The sequence below is a fragment of the Podarcis bocagei genome, assembly GCF_964188305.1.
Source record: "Podarcis bocagei genome assembly, chromosome: Z".
In the NCBI taxonomy this organism is placed as follows: domain Eukaryota; kingdom Metazoa; phylum Chordata; class Lepidosauria; order Squamata; family Lacertidae; genus Podarcis; species Podarcis bocagei.
Window position 1 is genome coordinate 39,593,569 of NC_138140.1, and position 15,099 is coordinate 39,608,667.

General features: G+C 41.7%; 1 protein-coding gene and 1 long non-coding RNA gene across 6 annotated transcripts in view; one reads left to right on the forward strand and one right to left on the reverse strand.

The window, feature by feature from the left end:
• The window catches only part of PCDH11X (protocadherin 11 X-linked), a 745,920-nt gene that overhangs the window by 577,400 nt on the left and 153,421 nt on the right, over positions 1-15,099 (reverse strand). For all 5 annotated transcript variants that reach the window (XR_014004155.1, XM_081179390.1, XM_081179391.1 and 2 more), the window contains 2 exons: positions 12,588-12,635; positions 56-2,542 (listed from right to left, as the gene is read on the reverse strand). Coding sequence is in view for 4 of the 5 variants with exons in the window: in XM_081179390.1 (XP_081035516.1) it covers positions 56-2,542; positions 12,588-12,635 (2,535 nt within the window). In the remaining variant the exon portion in view is untranslated. The remainder of the gene's footprint in view (positions 1-55; positions 2,543-12,587; positions 12,636-15,099) is intronic.
• On the forward strand, positions 5,593-11,845 carry LOC308578886. Its single transcript, XR_014004171.1, has 2 exons — positions 5,593-5,813; positions 11,084-11,845. It is a non-coding gene; the product is annotated as an uncharacterized lncRNA (long non-coding RNA).

Below are 15,099 nucleotides of genomic sequence, written 5' to 3' on the forward strand. Positions count from 1 at the left end.
CAAAAGGAAAGGAGAGAAGCAGAGAGAAAGGTGTAAGTGAGCAACTTGGCATTACCTGTCTGTTGTGGATGGAGCCTGGAGTCTTGAAACCTCCTTGACAGCTGCATTCAGAGACACTGTAAGGGTCTGAGCTGCTGGAGGAGCACTTAGAGAGTGAATCGCAGCCCACCACGAAGGTGTTATCCAGAGGCAGTTCCTGAATGACATGGTGCTTCTTCGGTGGCACTGGAGTCTCGGGTTTTATTTGGAAAGTGGGCTGTGGCGAGGCAGACTTGTAGTGCTTTGCTAAATCTGGGCTGTCAGGCTTAAAGGTTGTTGGTGTGGTGGCCCAGTTATATTTTCCCATAGTCTGTTCTTCCAGCTCCACGGGAATGTCCAGAGTGCCATTGATATGTTCATGGCCAGGATCATCAGGCTTAGATTCTTCGATGGTCACAAAGTTGAGAAGAAGGCTTTTGGGAGAGCGCTTCTTCTTCTTCTTCTTCTTCTTGATTTGACGGTTTTCTTGGTTTGGAGAAACCCACTCACCACTCTGCTTGCTTTTCTGGACAACCTTGTGCCTGGGTGTTTGACGGCATCGCACCAGGGCAGTCACAAAGATGACCAGTATTACTGTCATGGTACCAGCAATGATAGCAATTATGATCTTGACATAGTCGTTCGTCTGTGGAGTTATCTCACCATCCCCAACGTTTTGGCCAACTGGAGTTTCCATGTTTCGGCGCACTAACTCTTGGACATAGGATCCATTGGTGACAGTTTCATTCACAAATAAATGCACCAGTGCTATAGTATATAGTGACTCAGGCTGTCCTAAATCATTGACTTTGATAACCAGCCTGTGTAACCCATGATCTGCCGATATGACCTTCTCTTTCAAAGTAACATTGCCTGTTAACTGGTCAATCATAAACAATCCCCGTGAATTCCCACCAATAATGCTATAGCGAAGCTCTGCATTCATCCCTGTATCATTGTCAATGGCAAACACCTTTGTGACTACAGAGCCCGGGCTGGTGGTTATTGGAACCAAGTCATACGAGTAGTTAGATGAAGGCATGACAAAAACAGGCCTGTTGTCATTCACATCAACCACATTGATGGTCACCTTGGCAGTTGATGAGCGTTGCAGCCTCCCTCCATCCACAGCCTTCACCTGAAAGGTATAAGAACCTTGCTGCTCCCTGTCAAAGGTAATATTAGGCCGTATGACTCCAGTGAGGGGATCAATAATGAAATTATCTTTGCCATTCAATATAGACAAGGTCACGGCTGCGTTCTCTCCAGAGTCTGCGTCTGTCACAGTGATCAGCCCAACAGTGCCATACATGGGTAGGTTTTCTGGTACATAGAAATTATACTCATTATGGGTGAAGGCAGGGCTGTTGTCGTTCTGGTCCAAGACTGAAACTGTCACAGTAGCATTGGTCTGTAAGGGTGGCATCCCATTATCTTTCGCCAGCACAGTGAATGAGTATCTGTCCTGTTTTTCCCTGTCCAGCTTTCTCACTGCTGTCAGAATGCCTGTACGGCGGTCCAGGTTGAAGATGGGTGGTGCGTCCAAGCCCAGCATGTAGCTGATTTCAGCATTGCGCCCACTATCTGCATCTGTAGCACTAATCTTGGTCAGCTGGGTGCCAGGAGCATTATTCTCAGGGATAGACAGTCCAATGACAGGCTGCGTGAACACTGGTGCATTGTCATTCTCATCCTTGATTTTGATGAGCAACATTGCAGACTGGTTCAAAGGTGGTTTCCCTGAATCAGAAGCCACTATTTTAATGGCATATTCCCGGGTGGCTTCGTAGTCGAGGAATGTGGCTGTCTCCAGCAGAAACTGATTATCAAACACAGGCTTTAACCTGAATGGCACATCGTGGTCAGTGTAGCAGGTAACTTTGCCGTTAAGCTCAGAATCCTTATCCATTACAGTAATCAGGGCAATTTTAGTATTGAGTGGTGCTTTCTCTGACAAAAGCACAGTCCCATTCACCGGGTTGATAATGTACCTTGTGTCTATTGATGGGATGTTATCATTAATGTCTGTGACATTCACTGTCACTGTTGCTCTTGAAGGTGTTGAACTGCCATCGCTTGCTAAGACTGTTAACTTGTGTACTGGAGATTCCTCCCGGTCCAGTGGTTCCTTGATGGTGATGAGACCTGTGGTGTTATCAATGGCAAACAGCCTTTTGGCCAAGGTGGTGATTTGGCTGCTGAAATAGAAGTGGATCTGGGCATTTGAGCCCAGATCGGCATCAGTAGCATGAAGCTGAGAGACAGAGGTGCCTACAGGGGCACTTTCAGGAACACTGACTTCAATATCATTCTCCTTGAACACTGGGCGGTTGTCATTCACATCAGTGACTGTTACTTGGAGAATAGCAGTGCTGGATCGTGGAGGGTTGCCGCCATCTTCCACTTTAATTTTCATCACATAGGTATCCTTCTGCTCCCTGTCAAGGACCTGCTGTACAATCAACTGGGGCCACTTGTCCCCCTCCGGCGTCTCAATTATATCAAGTCCAAATACATTTTGACCCTAGAAGCCAGGAAAAAAAGATACAGAGGGGTACATTATTACATAGATCCGCTATTAGTTGGACATACCTGAACAATATTAATGTGCATCCATCAGTTTATGGCTCTTCTAGTCCTTTAAGTTGGAATTAATGTGAAATACTTTGATGCTTTGCTATGTCAACAAATGAACAGTGCAATTCTAAACATATATTTATTTATTTATAAAATATGTGTATACCACAATTTCAGAGTTGTGAAAAAACCAGAGTTGTTGACATCAATTATAATACAATCAGAATCACACAAGAAATAAAATAGATTACCAGCTGAGTATTGCAAAAATGCTTCTCTTAATCATTTGCATAACTCCGCAGCAAAGAAAAGTTTTCAGCAAATGTTTAGAATAGAAGGTGCTTGCTGAATCTCAGTTGTAAGAGCATTCTCCAAGAGAGGGCCAATAACAATGAAGGCTCAGTTTTGTCTTGATGTCAAATGAGCCTTACCAACTCAATATATTGACTTCTGAGTAAAAAAATCACTGAAATCCTATGAAGAAAATCTGGTTAGGGTTTGCTATAAAGCATAACAACACTTTTATGCCATGTTGAGTTAAACCAGTGACTGGCTATTGGGTTTAGGTATCCATGATTATCCCATCAGACAAACTGCTTACATGATGAATGTGTATTCAGTCATGAGTCACAAGCGGGCCTGAGGTTGTGTGATCACCCTGTTTTGAACTGGCATGGTGATTCAACAAAGAATAAAGTTCAAAAGAATCTCCACCTTCCAACATGCTTAATAGCCTGACATTCATCATGGCATTTCTGATGTTGAAGGTTTGCAGAGACTGGCAATCTGGTTTGTTGACAGTGACTGAGGAACATCATCATCATCAACAACAGCAACATCAGTATCATAGTTAATGGTAAACAGCTAACAGAATGCACGGGCTAAGACATATTTATGCAATAAATAAGAGATTGTACACATAATCTAGACCAGCCTCACCCAACCTGGTGCCCTACAGATGTTTTGGACTACAATTCCCATCAGCCTATGTTGGTATGGCCAACAGTCAGGGATGATTGTAACCCACCAGGTTGGGGAGGGCTGATCTAGACCAGTGGTCTTCACCTGGCGGGTCACAGCCTGATCTAAGGTGGGCCTCAACAGGAACACTACCACCATGCAAATATAGAGCGAAAGATTTAAGAAATGAATCCGCAAATACATGCTTGTGTTAAAACTAGGTCATGGGTCCAAAAAGGCTGAAGATACCTGATCTGGAAAATCCTGAATTGTGTCACATTCCCTCTTTTAAGTTGCAATTGGCCAACAGGGCTGCATCAATCGAAGTCAAGAAGGAAACCTGGCTCTAAAACATTTGGGGGTAATATCTTTTGTCTATAAGAATATTTAGTTAAATACAGAACAATGTACCTTCCTTGTGCATTTCTACTACTTGCCCCTCAGTATTTGGAGAAGTGTGTCTTCTGTTCACAGCTTAAATGTTTAATGCAGTAAATTCCTGATTGCTCATGATGCTGCATAGAGTGTAGCACAGATCTAAGTATTGTAGCAGGTGAACAGAAATTATAAAAGAGGAATTTATTTTCTTTCGTTGCTGGACAGGGCATTGTAGTCCTCTGACATAGTGGAAGAAAAGCTGTGCCACATTAGAAAACACATTATCCCCTAATTTAAGGTGATTTACCAGGTCAGTTAATGTGCTGACTACAGATACCTGTGATGCTTGCACATGAAGGCTTCTTACCTAAAAGCACCACGCTTTCATTTGACAGCTGTGCAGCAAAATACAAAACAACAAAACAAATCCCCACCCTCAGAATGGGAACCCCATAATTACTGCATTGACATCTGGCTCCCAGCAAGCTCGCTGGTCTGCATAAGCTCAGCGTCCAGATTTTATATATATACATACACACACACACACACACACACACACACACACACAACTCAAATATGAAACAAAACAGTAAGGTGGAGAATGCAATAAAACCATCTGCATATAATGACGAAGGGATACATAGGTAAACAGGTACATTGTGGAGTGCAAAGAAGTAGCTTAATAATTAAACTAAAAATAATACTGCTCTGTCTTATTTTATTGCAGATAAAGGTAATTCTTGTTTGTCCTGGTTAAATTGCAGATGACGGGTTTCTCCAGTGGATATTTGAGGTTCAAAAGCAGGCGTATTATTCCGGCTCTGCATCATTTTTGTTAATAAAGGAAATAAATTCTTGCCAAGTTTTATCAAATAAACACATGGCTTTATGGTTTCTTGAAGTTCTCAACAAGTTAAATTCACCATAATACCAAGGCTCAAGATATCTTTTTTTCCTACCAGAGTTTGGCGGTATAGAAATTTAATAAATAATAATAAAAGTAATGGTTAAACCAGCTGCTTCTTTCCAGTGCTGTGGAATTACAAGGTTTGCTGCCACCAGCATGTATTGCATTAGGTGGTTTGTGAGCAACCCCATTTTCTCCACAAAACAATGAAAGAAGACAGAGTTGTAGACCTTTCACAACTAGATACTAAATTATCAGGTTGATTTCAGCGATTATGTCATTCCAATGCATTTCAACCAAAGGACACCCCAAGAATAGAAGAAAATATTATCCATTAAAACACTTTCCCCCATATCTGGGGTGCAACTACCACCTGCAAGTGTTTTAAAAGAGTTTTTTCCCACACCATTAAAGAGACATGAGATCAGCAACCAACATTTGAATTTCTCCCTGGCACAAGATATGTTTCATAGGAATTTTGTTCCCATTTTTTATATACCTTGTCTTTCACTTGACCACATTCAGAGCCTACCCACATGATATTCTGTAAGTCAACAGACCTTATGGATAGGTGAATGTGAGGGTCCTGTTGGGTCAGCTGACCTGAGTCACAAAGTGCTACTGTTGCAATGCAGCTATGACAGCATCACAGTTGCTTTGCACACTGTTAACCGCACATACCATGCAACCACTAGTTTTGCACTTTGCACAGTTCCCTCACCTGGATTTTTCTTCTTCTTCCCATCAGGTACCTGCCTCCTTTGTGACTTGTCACAATAAGAATGAACAGACCACAACAAATCTGATCTGTGCTACCCTTTGTCAAGTTGAAAGAGAAATAATGCAATGGCTGAGATTCATCCCATGAAAACTTAAGTACCAGCTCTGTAATTTATTGTATGAATCAGAAACAGCCAAGTTACAACTGAATCACACCAGATTATGAGAAACAAATTGAGATCAAGGTAATTCAGTATTTCTCTTTTTATCATAGTGCATTCCATGGCTGCAGTGAAAATTAGATTCCAAGTGTTAAAAATAATGCAACCATTACATTTACACACTGAATAATAAGGATCCTGAAATAGGTTTTGTTGAACACGGCATGCCCTTGTTACAGCAAAACAGATGCGTGGGCATGGAGACAGACTCTACAAACATATCTCACACTGCATAGGGCATGCAGGAACGATGTTTTGATACTGCTGGTGGGAGAATAGAATTTGATTCGTACTAGATGGTGTCTCTCTGGGCACCCAAGCCTGGAAATGCCCCCCTTTAAAGGAAAGTGTGGGGAGGGAAGAGAAGAGAAAGAAACAGCCAACACATCCCCTGAGGAGGAAGAAGTGATTAGCATTCATCAATAGCAATCTCTCTGAGTGATGGAAAATGGTGCTGACAGGCTCCAAAGGGAACGGCGCCAACTCTACTTCACCAGAAGCGAGGAAAGGAGTGATAATGCAGAAGCACTGAGGGTGGAGGTGAAAATAGGCACCAGAAAACAAGGAATGTCCAATTTCCATTTGCTTTTCAAAATTATCAGCACTTGTTGGGATAGATGCCTTCAGTCAGAGAAGTCCAGCACTTATGAACACAGGAAGCTGCCTTGACCCATTGCATTGACCCATCTAGCCTAGTACTGCCTACACTGGCTGGCAGCAGCTGCCCTGGTTTGCAGGCAGGAGTCTTTTCCTGGCCCACCTGGCAATGGCCCTCTCTTCAGAGGTGCTGGCCAGGCTTCATCCCAGCCTGAAAATTCACAGGGCACTTTCGCTTGCAAAGCTTAAAGCAGTTTGCAATGCAAATGTTAACAGTAAATGCCTCTGTTTTGCGGCAATTCTGCTCTGTTGCAAGTAGAGCAAGAGAGACTCAAAGCCAGCTTATGCCTCATGGTTCAAAAATAATGTTGTATTTTCTCCTGGAAGTCCTTAGCTCTAGGCTCAACGTTTATTGGCAGGAATGGACCAGTCATTAGGAGGGGTGAAGCCACCACTTTAGGCCCACCTCACTGGCAGCAGAGGTGCCAGCACCAATTTCTGGTGAGATCTCACCAAAAGAGCATGGAAATCTGCAAGAACTCCCTGGAAATTGGCACTGATGCTGGTGGCAGAGGCAGTGGGGCAGTCAGCGTAAGTGGCTGAGGTGGCGGCAGCAGGGGATGACAGCATTTCCCATTTGGCCTCAAGCATTGAAATGGGTCACATTGCTCCAGTTTTTTGGTAAGGCAAGATCACTCTGCGCATGCTTAGTGTCTCTGACTTTACCATCATTTGACTTTTGCATGGAATAACTAACTGACATTCAGAAAACAGGTCCCAAGGCTAAACAATAAAAAGCCCTGGGCTTAAAACCCAGGTCTTGGGCTGTGCAGATTTGGCACAGATTGTGTCCATTCCACAGAGGCTCCTACTAGCTGTTTTGCAAATTGCAGCATGTGAACAGTGCATACGGAAACACTGGGAGCAATCAATACTGAATAATACATTGATCCTTCTAAACCCCTAATTTATCTACTAACACTGGCCCCCAGAATACTGGACTTCAGGAGCCTCTCAAGCACCCAATGGGTATGGTGGGGAGAGTCATATTTACTTAGAAAAGGCAGGGCTTGCCAAACAAAAAAAAATTCTTATGCTGACTCTGACCTCAGGGACTCCATTAAAAATGGATGCAGTCATTCTCCCATCCCTGGAGACCCAGACACCTTCCCATGCACTAGAGACAGCCCTAAATCTTAAAGGTTTTTTTTCTTTTTCTTTTTTAACGCGCATGCCTTAAACCCAATAACTGGTCCAGTGTGTGTGGAGTGTATATCAATGCTGAAACTCTGTCACCACACAGAAATGGACTCTTCTTCCACAAGGAGGTAGTGGTAATGATCACTCAATCCACCAGACAAGCTTCCATATATGAGCAGATCCCTATAAAGAGTCCCTATTATGTCCCTGCATTCATCATATAGATTTAAACTGTTAGTCCTCACGCCCAAGAGAAGCTAAACTTCAATGTGTTGAAGAGTCTTGGGGCACCTTAGAGAATAACATGGTTATTGTATAAACGATAGTCCACTTCGTCGGATGCATTAAATACTATCCTGAATAGCAGAGGTGTGTGTGTGTGTATGTGAATACTGGAATCTGCCTTTATACTGTGCCAGACCATAGGTCAATCTAACTCAGTATACTAACTGGCAACAGTTTTTGTCCTCCAGTCCTGCCCAGAGACACTGCGGATGGAGACTGGGTCTGTCTGTCTGGAAAGCAGATGTTCTACCAAAGAGCCACAGCCCTACATGATTTGCAGGGGAGCTTTCAGAATGAAAAGTACAAAGAATTATGATAGCCTTATTAACGCTTAACCAAGCTTCTTCTTCGTCTTTCTTTTCTCTTCTTTTTTTATGCAAGAAACTAACAAGACTACCCCTCTGGAAATGTAAACCTAAGCATGTGTAACTGCATTTGATCAGATCAATCAATGCTTTCTATGCTTTTGTCATCTTCCCTGCAACTAAAATTTAGTTTGCAAAGTCTTTAGGCAGGGACTTAACTTTTACTTGAATGTCAAGTACACTAATGACACTATATAGGCAATATTGATGCTACACTAGTCTTAGACAAACGCTTAACCAAGCTCTGATTTGCTGTGTATTTTTGCTGGGTATTTCCTGCACTGAATTTAAAGCGGTATCTTTTTAGGTTCTTTACCCTGAAGTAATCACAGTCATTTCAAAAGAAACAGTAAATGGCTTGAGGGCAGCAGCCAACTTCTCTCTCTCTCTTTCTTTGGTTGCAAAATAGCTGAAATTATATATGCTGCGTTTCTTTTCCTCCTTTTTTTTTTGCAACGATTGGCAGAAAAAAGCAACAGAAATGGTGAGAAGAGCATCCCTTCACTTCTTTATTTGCACACAAGTTGACAGATGTGCATTGATTATTCTGTCATTAGCTCCTGAAACAACAACACACAGATTTTTAATTCATGCAAATACATACTCAGTTTAGCTTTTCTTCAGCAACCACATATGATTTTTTTTTTTGGGGGGAGACATCCTTCCCCTCCCCCAGTTACAATGCATAACATCTGATTTCAGAGAAAGGATAGTTTCAGTTTATTCTCTGTAGAAATATGCATCAAGGAAGTAAGCATCTGTGGGCAGGGCAGAGGAACACTAAAAAGCAAATATCCACACTAATAACTTTTCTTCATAATTTAGCAAACAAACGAGAAGGGGGAAATGTGATATTAAGCAGAAGGCATGAAAAGATACAACAGGTTTTGTTCACGACGGCTTACCTGATACCGGTGAATAATCACACAAGTTCAAATGATGTGAGAAAGTGTGTTCTCCATCATGGAGAGCACGTGTTGCAGTGGGGGCAACCAAGACATCCCTCTATTGCTGGGCAGGGTGGTATAGATGGCCACGAATCTGATTGGGTACCCCTCAGAAATTGGGGAGAATTTGGTGTAGCAATTTTATGAGTGACTGTTGAGGGGCTATTTATTCCCTGCGCGCAGTGTTGGGCTTCCTCTTTTCGCTGCGTGCATTGGATCACCCACCCACCCTCCCTATATTTAGGGTTGTTTGCATTGACCTTGCTATGCCTGTCATGGGGTCATCTGCTTTGGGGGCAGAGGCCTGGTAGGAATTTTGTCCATTTGGCTGATTGGCCGGTGCCATTTGGTTTTTGCCTACTGCGTAGCAAATCGTCACAACTTGTAAGGTTGGCGGTTAGGCATTGGTTAATTTGGTTGGTGCAGGGGGTATGGTTGGCTGTGCCGACCCCCCCCCCCCAATGCTGCTGCTGCAAGGGTATTCCATTAAAGGAATCCAGAGGCTCGCCATGCTCTTGTCCAAACCCGTCAAGGGGCTTGGGCCACGCAAGAGCCCCTGGGAGCATTTGGGGAGAGGTGAGAGCCTGGCGCCCAGCTCTACGCTCTCCCCCCAAATGTTTCCCCTTACTGACTTTCACAGGTTTGCGGGTGTCAGTTCTGTTCCTACCTCTAAGTGGGAACAGATAGTCATGATCCAATGCCTAAGCAACCACTCACATGCTGTAATCAATAAAGTTGTGGCTAAAATTTATGCCAAAAACCTTAAACAAAAATTCTGTGTGAACTGTGTCTTTATTTAAGGGTGGCTGTGGGGTCCTCAACACGAAACAAGTTTAAATGTTCCGCTGGTGAACAATGACAGGCCAGAGGCACAGTGTGCAGAAGGTCTCAGGTTCAATCCTCAACTATAGGAAGGCTGGGACAACCATAATTTATACAGTCATACCTCGGGTTACAGATGCTTCAGGTTGCGTTTATTCGGGTTACGGACCGCCAAAACCCAGAAGTACCGGAACAGGTTACTTCCGGGTTCCGGTGGTCGCGCATGCGCAGAAGCACAGAATCGGGCTTTGCGCATGCGCAGAAGCGCTGAATTGCAACCCGTGAGTGCACAGACATGGGTTGCGAACGCTGCGGGTTGCGAACGTACATCCCGTACGGATCACGCTCGCAACCCAAGCGTCCACTGTACTATGTTCACCAAATTGTTTACATGTTTTGTAAGTAATTGTGTCCCCCCCCAAAAAAAAATATATATATGTATTTTGATAATAGGTTAAATGTTTATTGTGAGATGCCTTGGACAGAGTTTGCTGTTGACAAGCAGCATATAAATAAATAAACTGGACATTTTAAAACTGAGTGGTAGAAGACAGAGGCTGCATTTGAATGTGATGTTTATTACATTAGTTTTACCAGTTATAATGCAAGTGCTTCTGTCTTGATTTCTTTTTGCTCTGCAGTGCCTATTGTGTTATGGAACCATGGCTTTTCAATCAATAAACTGCTATGTCACACTAAATTGTGTGTGTGTGTGTCGGGGGTGGGGAAAGGACTGGGTACCAGGTTAGCAACCAAAATTTTGATACATGGGTGATTAGGGAAACCATTTCAAAAAGTAAAATTCCTGACACCTGCATATTTGTTGACCTTTTGCGGGGGGGGGGGGGAGGACCCAAATTACTCTCTCCCCCAATAGTGTTTTTTAAGTTTTCCCATCATGTTGCCATACATCTGGGTTTTCCCTGACATTTTGCCAATTCCCCCCATCACCACTTTTACACCAGAAAACCAGGACATGTCAGGAATTTTCCTGACATATAGCAAGCTGAAACATCATGAAAATTTCCAAGTTAGTGGGGTTAAAACATCTGTGTTTTTTCCTGAAAACATTTAACAAGAATTGAGAGTTAAACTGCTGTTAGATTCCACTGGATTTCCAGAAGGAGTTTTTGCACCATGTGAGAGATCACATGAAACACACCAATCAACAAGTAAGGAAATACTGGAAAGACAGAATGATGCGCCATCAGAATGCAGACAGAGTGAAGGCCAACTGGAACACCTAAGGAATGGAGTTTAAGTGTGGCCTGAGAGAAAACTCTCTGCTGTATCCAAGGCAATTCTGCTTCAGTCATACCACAGCATGCATGTTAGAGAGGGTGGAGAAATAGGTTTGGTCCACTTTTTGGAGAAGACCAACCAGATCCTCCCAGACTTATCTGTGGATTGAAATGCAACTCCCGGTCACATTCCACATATGGATGAGTGACTATGCATCTACATCAGTTTGTGATTTAAAGTAAGAAGAAGAAAAAACCCAGGGATACATTTTTTGCATGCATTTTTGCCTACTATACACATTTTTTTGCCAAGGAATTTCCCCTGATTTAATGCATTTTTATCTGGTTTTCATTATATATGCATTGGTATGAACAGTTTAGCCCTTCATATGCATTTATGAACACATTACCGAGCAAAAGAGCTGCAGTGCAAAGTGTGGATATGTGCAAATTTTGAAAGAAGGTTGTGTTTCAGTTCACATATTGTTTTGGAAAATTATTGCTTGCCCTTGAATGCAGGCTGAACTGAATTTTCCCCAAATCCCTAATTACACACTTATCCAGAGTTCGTGATGCACTGCCAAACAAACTCTCCTTTTTACATGTGTTTCAAGTCTTTTCAATATTAAATGAGCATTTGTGGGTGGAGTTTTTTTGCACGCCAATACTGCATACAAAAAATGTGCATTTTATAAGGAAATGCATTGAAGTGCATGTATAAAACAGTGGATTTTGGATTATAAAGTGTTCATAAAATGCATACAACTTAAACATGGGTCTTTCATGCACTCTTTTACAATATCTGCATAAAATGGGACTGAAAAGACCTATGATTGAGTGCCAGCAAGGCTGAAACTGGAAACAGTTTTCTCACTCCCTAATTACTGCTACATCAAGTGATGGACCATCACAGATGACACATCCTAGTCACAGCTTCCTTATTATCAATAATATTCACATTAACCCTGACACACATCACTTTCCGGTGGAGACAAGCTGCAAGCCATGCAATAGTTAAGTAATACCTAGTGAGATACATGCATTTGATAATGAGCTGCTGGATGTACAGCTGAACCCAAAACAATACTGTTCAGTGATTAACTAGCATTGAGACGGGATGTCACACATTCACATACTGATATCTTGTAGATATCAGTACCTTTTGGATTTAAAACAAACGTTTTGGCTTGTTTTAAAATCAGGTTTTCCATATTCGCCATTTCAAATTCAAAATATTGAAAAAGGGTTAGCAACTCCATTATACTTACACAGAGACAATGTGGTACATTAACAACAAAAGGGTTTTAAGCAAAAGAAAGAAATCCCCTGTGGCTTTTATACATATTTACCTGTTCATTTGTAATGGATCCAAAGGTCCTTTTCGGAGCTGTTTTAGGCTGTCATGTAAACACAAAAATGAGAAATTTTCTTTAAATGCTTTTCAATGCATTAGATAGACAGATAGATAGATAGATGATAGATAGATGATAGATAGATTCACAGTCAAACACTTAACCTTGACAATCAAAATCACTCTTCCATCACTCCTATATAGCTTTGCTGAGGCAGAAGCCTGGGCTTGCAATACCTTCCTGTAGGATATAGCACTTCAATTTAATGAGCATTTGCACCTGTGGTGGTAGAGCAATACTCAACACCCTGAAAAAGAAGAAAGAAACTCAAGCAGAAATACATGCAGGGTTGAATTCAGATGCCCATTCTTGTGTACAACGGAATCACTGTTTTGGGGTCGGGACAATGAGTCTGGACATTTCTTCTTAGTTATCTCACACATAAATCCCTGACTGCTGGAGTTGGGCTGAAATTTCTCAGACTTTCTGATAAATTTGTCTTCTATTTTTTTCTGTGAATGACTTCAATAATTTACTCCCTCTCACCACACCAAAAAAGATGGGCATTCAACTGAATATTCATCAAATACACTTCACAATTGGTTGTTGTTGCTGCCATCTCCATATCAGTGTTCCAGAACTACACTAAAACCAGGGCACTGTGGGAAGACCCAAAATGGTCACCTGGCTGCCACCAACACAGATATGTTATTACCACCATTGCTAATTGTAGCAGCAGTACTGCGGAGGGGGGGGGGCTGCTAATGGTGATCACTCTGCCCCAAGAAACTGCCAGATAATTTTACTCCCAAAGTGAGTATCTGGTGAAATGGTTTCCTAGATTTTGCCACCGATGGAGAGAATGTAAACATTTTTTATTTTATTTTTTTGTGGGGGAGTGAGGGCATTTAGACCCAGACCTTATTTGTTTATTTCATGCATTCATTCAGTAATAATACCCAATGAAAATAATTCATCCAATGAAAAACCCAATTCTACCTGCCAATAAAGTATAAACATGCCAAAACACAGTGTGAGTTCAGTGCTAGTTCTGTATTATTTTATTGCTGTAGTTTGGAATTGTGTGTGCTTTCCTTTAAATGACTGTAAATTGCCTTGAGACATATGTGGAGGATGATTCATAAATAATAATAAATAAACAAACAAACAATAAACCAGCATAGAAAGTGGAGTACATAAATATAAACGATAATGCAGATCATAAAACACCCACAAGATGCAACAATAATTAAAAGGTGCAAAAATAAAACAATTTGGGAAGGTTTGGGAGGAAAGAAAGGTTTTCAGCTAACCTTGAAAACATAGCAATGTTGGGGCGTGTTTCACTTCAAAGGGAAAAGGATTCGATAGAACTGATGCCACAACTCTAAACTCACATTGTGAAGTCAAAGTAAGCTTTACCCCAAGAGTGAGTGGCACAATTAACATCAACCTTACAACTTGCCTCCCCTGCCCCACACAGTTTTACATACAAAGTTTTCTGAGTATAATAACATACCTACTACTCATTTTAAAGTAGGATGGCGCTGGCCATACATAAACATGGTGGGAGGACATGTTCCGTGTTGACTCATGAGATGTTCATTTAAAGTGGTTGGTTACATCAAGGACCGGTTGGGGATTTAAGCTGCCAACTGTTACATCAATAGACTGTGATGAGTCTATCAGGATGTGACTGTCCCAGTGAAATAACTGAAACAAGCCCAGTTTTCAATATATACAATTGCTTATTCAGTATTTAGCATGAAAAAGCACATGAAATATCAACAGCAATGTGTCATGTGTAGAAATGTTCCTTAAAGAACAGAACTGATATGAAATGCCAGCATCTGTATCCTGCAATGCATCCCACAAGTATAGAATTCTCACAGTTTCATGGAATTAAGCACTAATACCTTAAGATGATATACCTTGGGACACAACATAAAAGATAGAGGCGATCTTTTGGTATGATTGCCACTTTTGTCAATTTTTTTCAACTAGCCAGTAGACTGCACCAAACACATTTAAAATTTTTGAACACATGGTAACTAAAACCTAATGCAGGAAGAGTTTGTTGGCCTTTGGCCAAGTGATTTCAATCAGTTTAAGCACCTTATACTCTCTGCTAGATGGAGACCAGTTTCTTTACCTAATGACTCCGTTAAGACTGCAAACTATTGCCCACTCCATTGGGCAAACCCTATTAATCATTGTCAAATTCTCCTTGCAAGTAAAACACACAGGATCAGGTTTGATGAAGACACATGCATCAAGCAAACACCCTACCTGTGAGTACATGAGCTATAGCACATGCACACACAAATTCTGCACTGCAAGTGAATATTAAGAGTATGCATATTTAGTGATATATGACTGTATCTTGAAGGTTTCATGGCAACTGGTTGCCTTATGTAATTGTGTGAGGCAGGTAGCTGCTATAGTTATTTGTTCTTATTAATTACCCACTAACAGCAATTGAAAAGACAACATTAAAAACTGTTCTAAA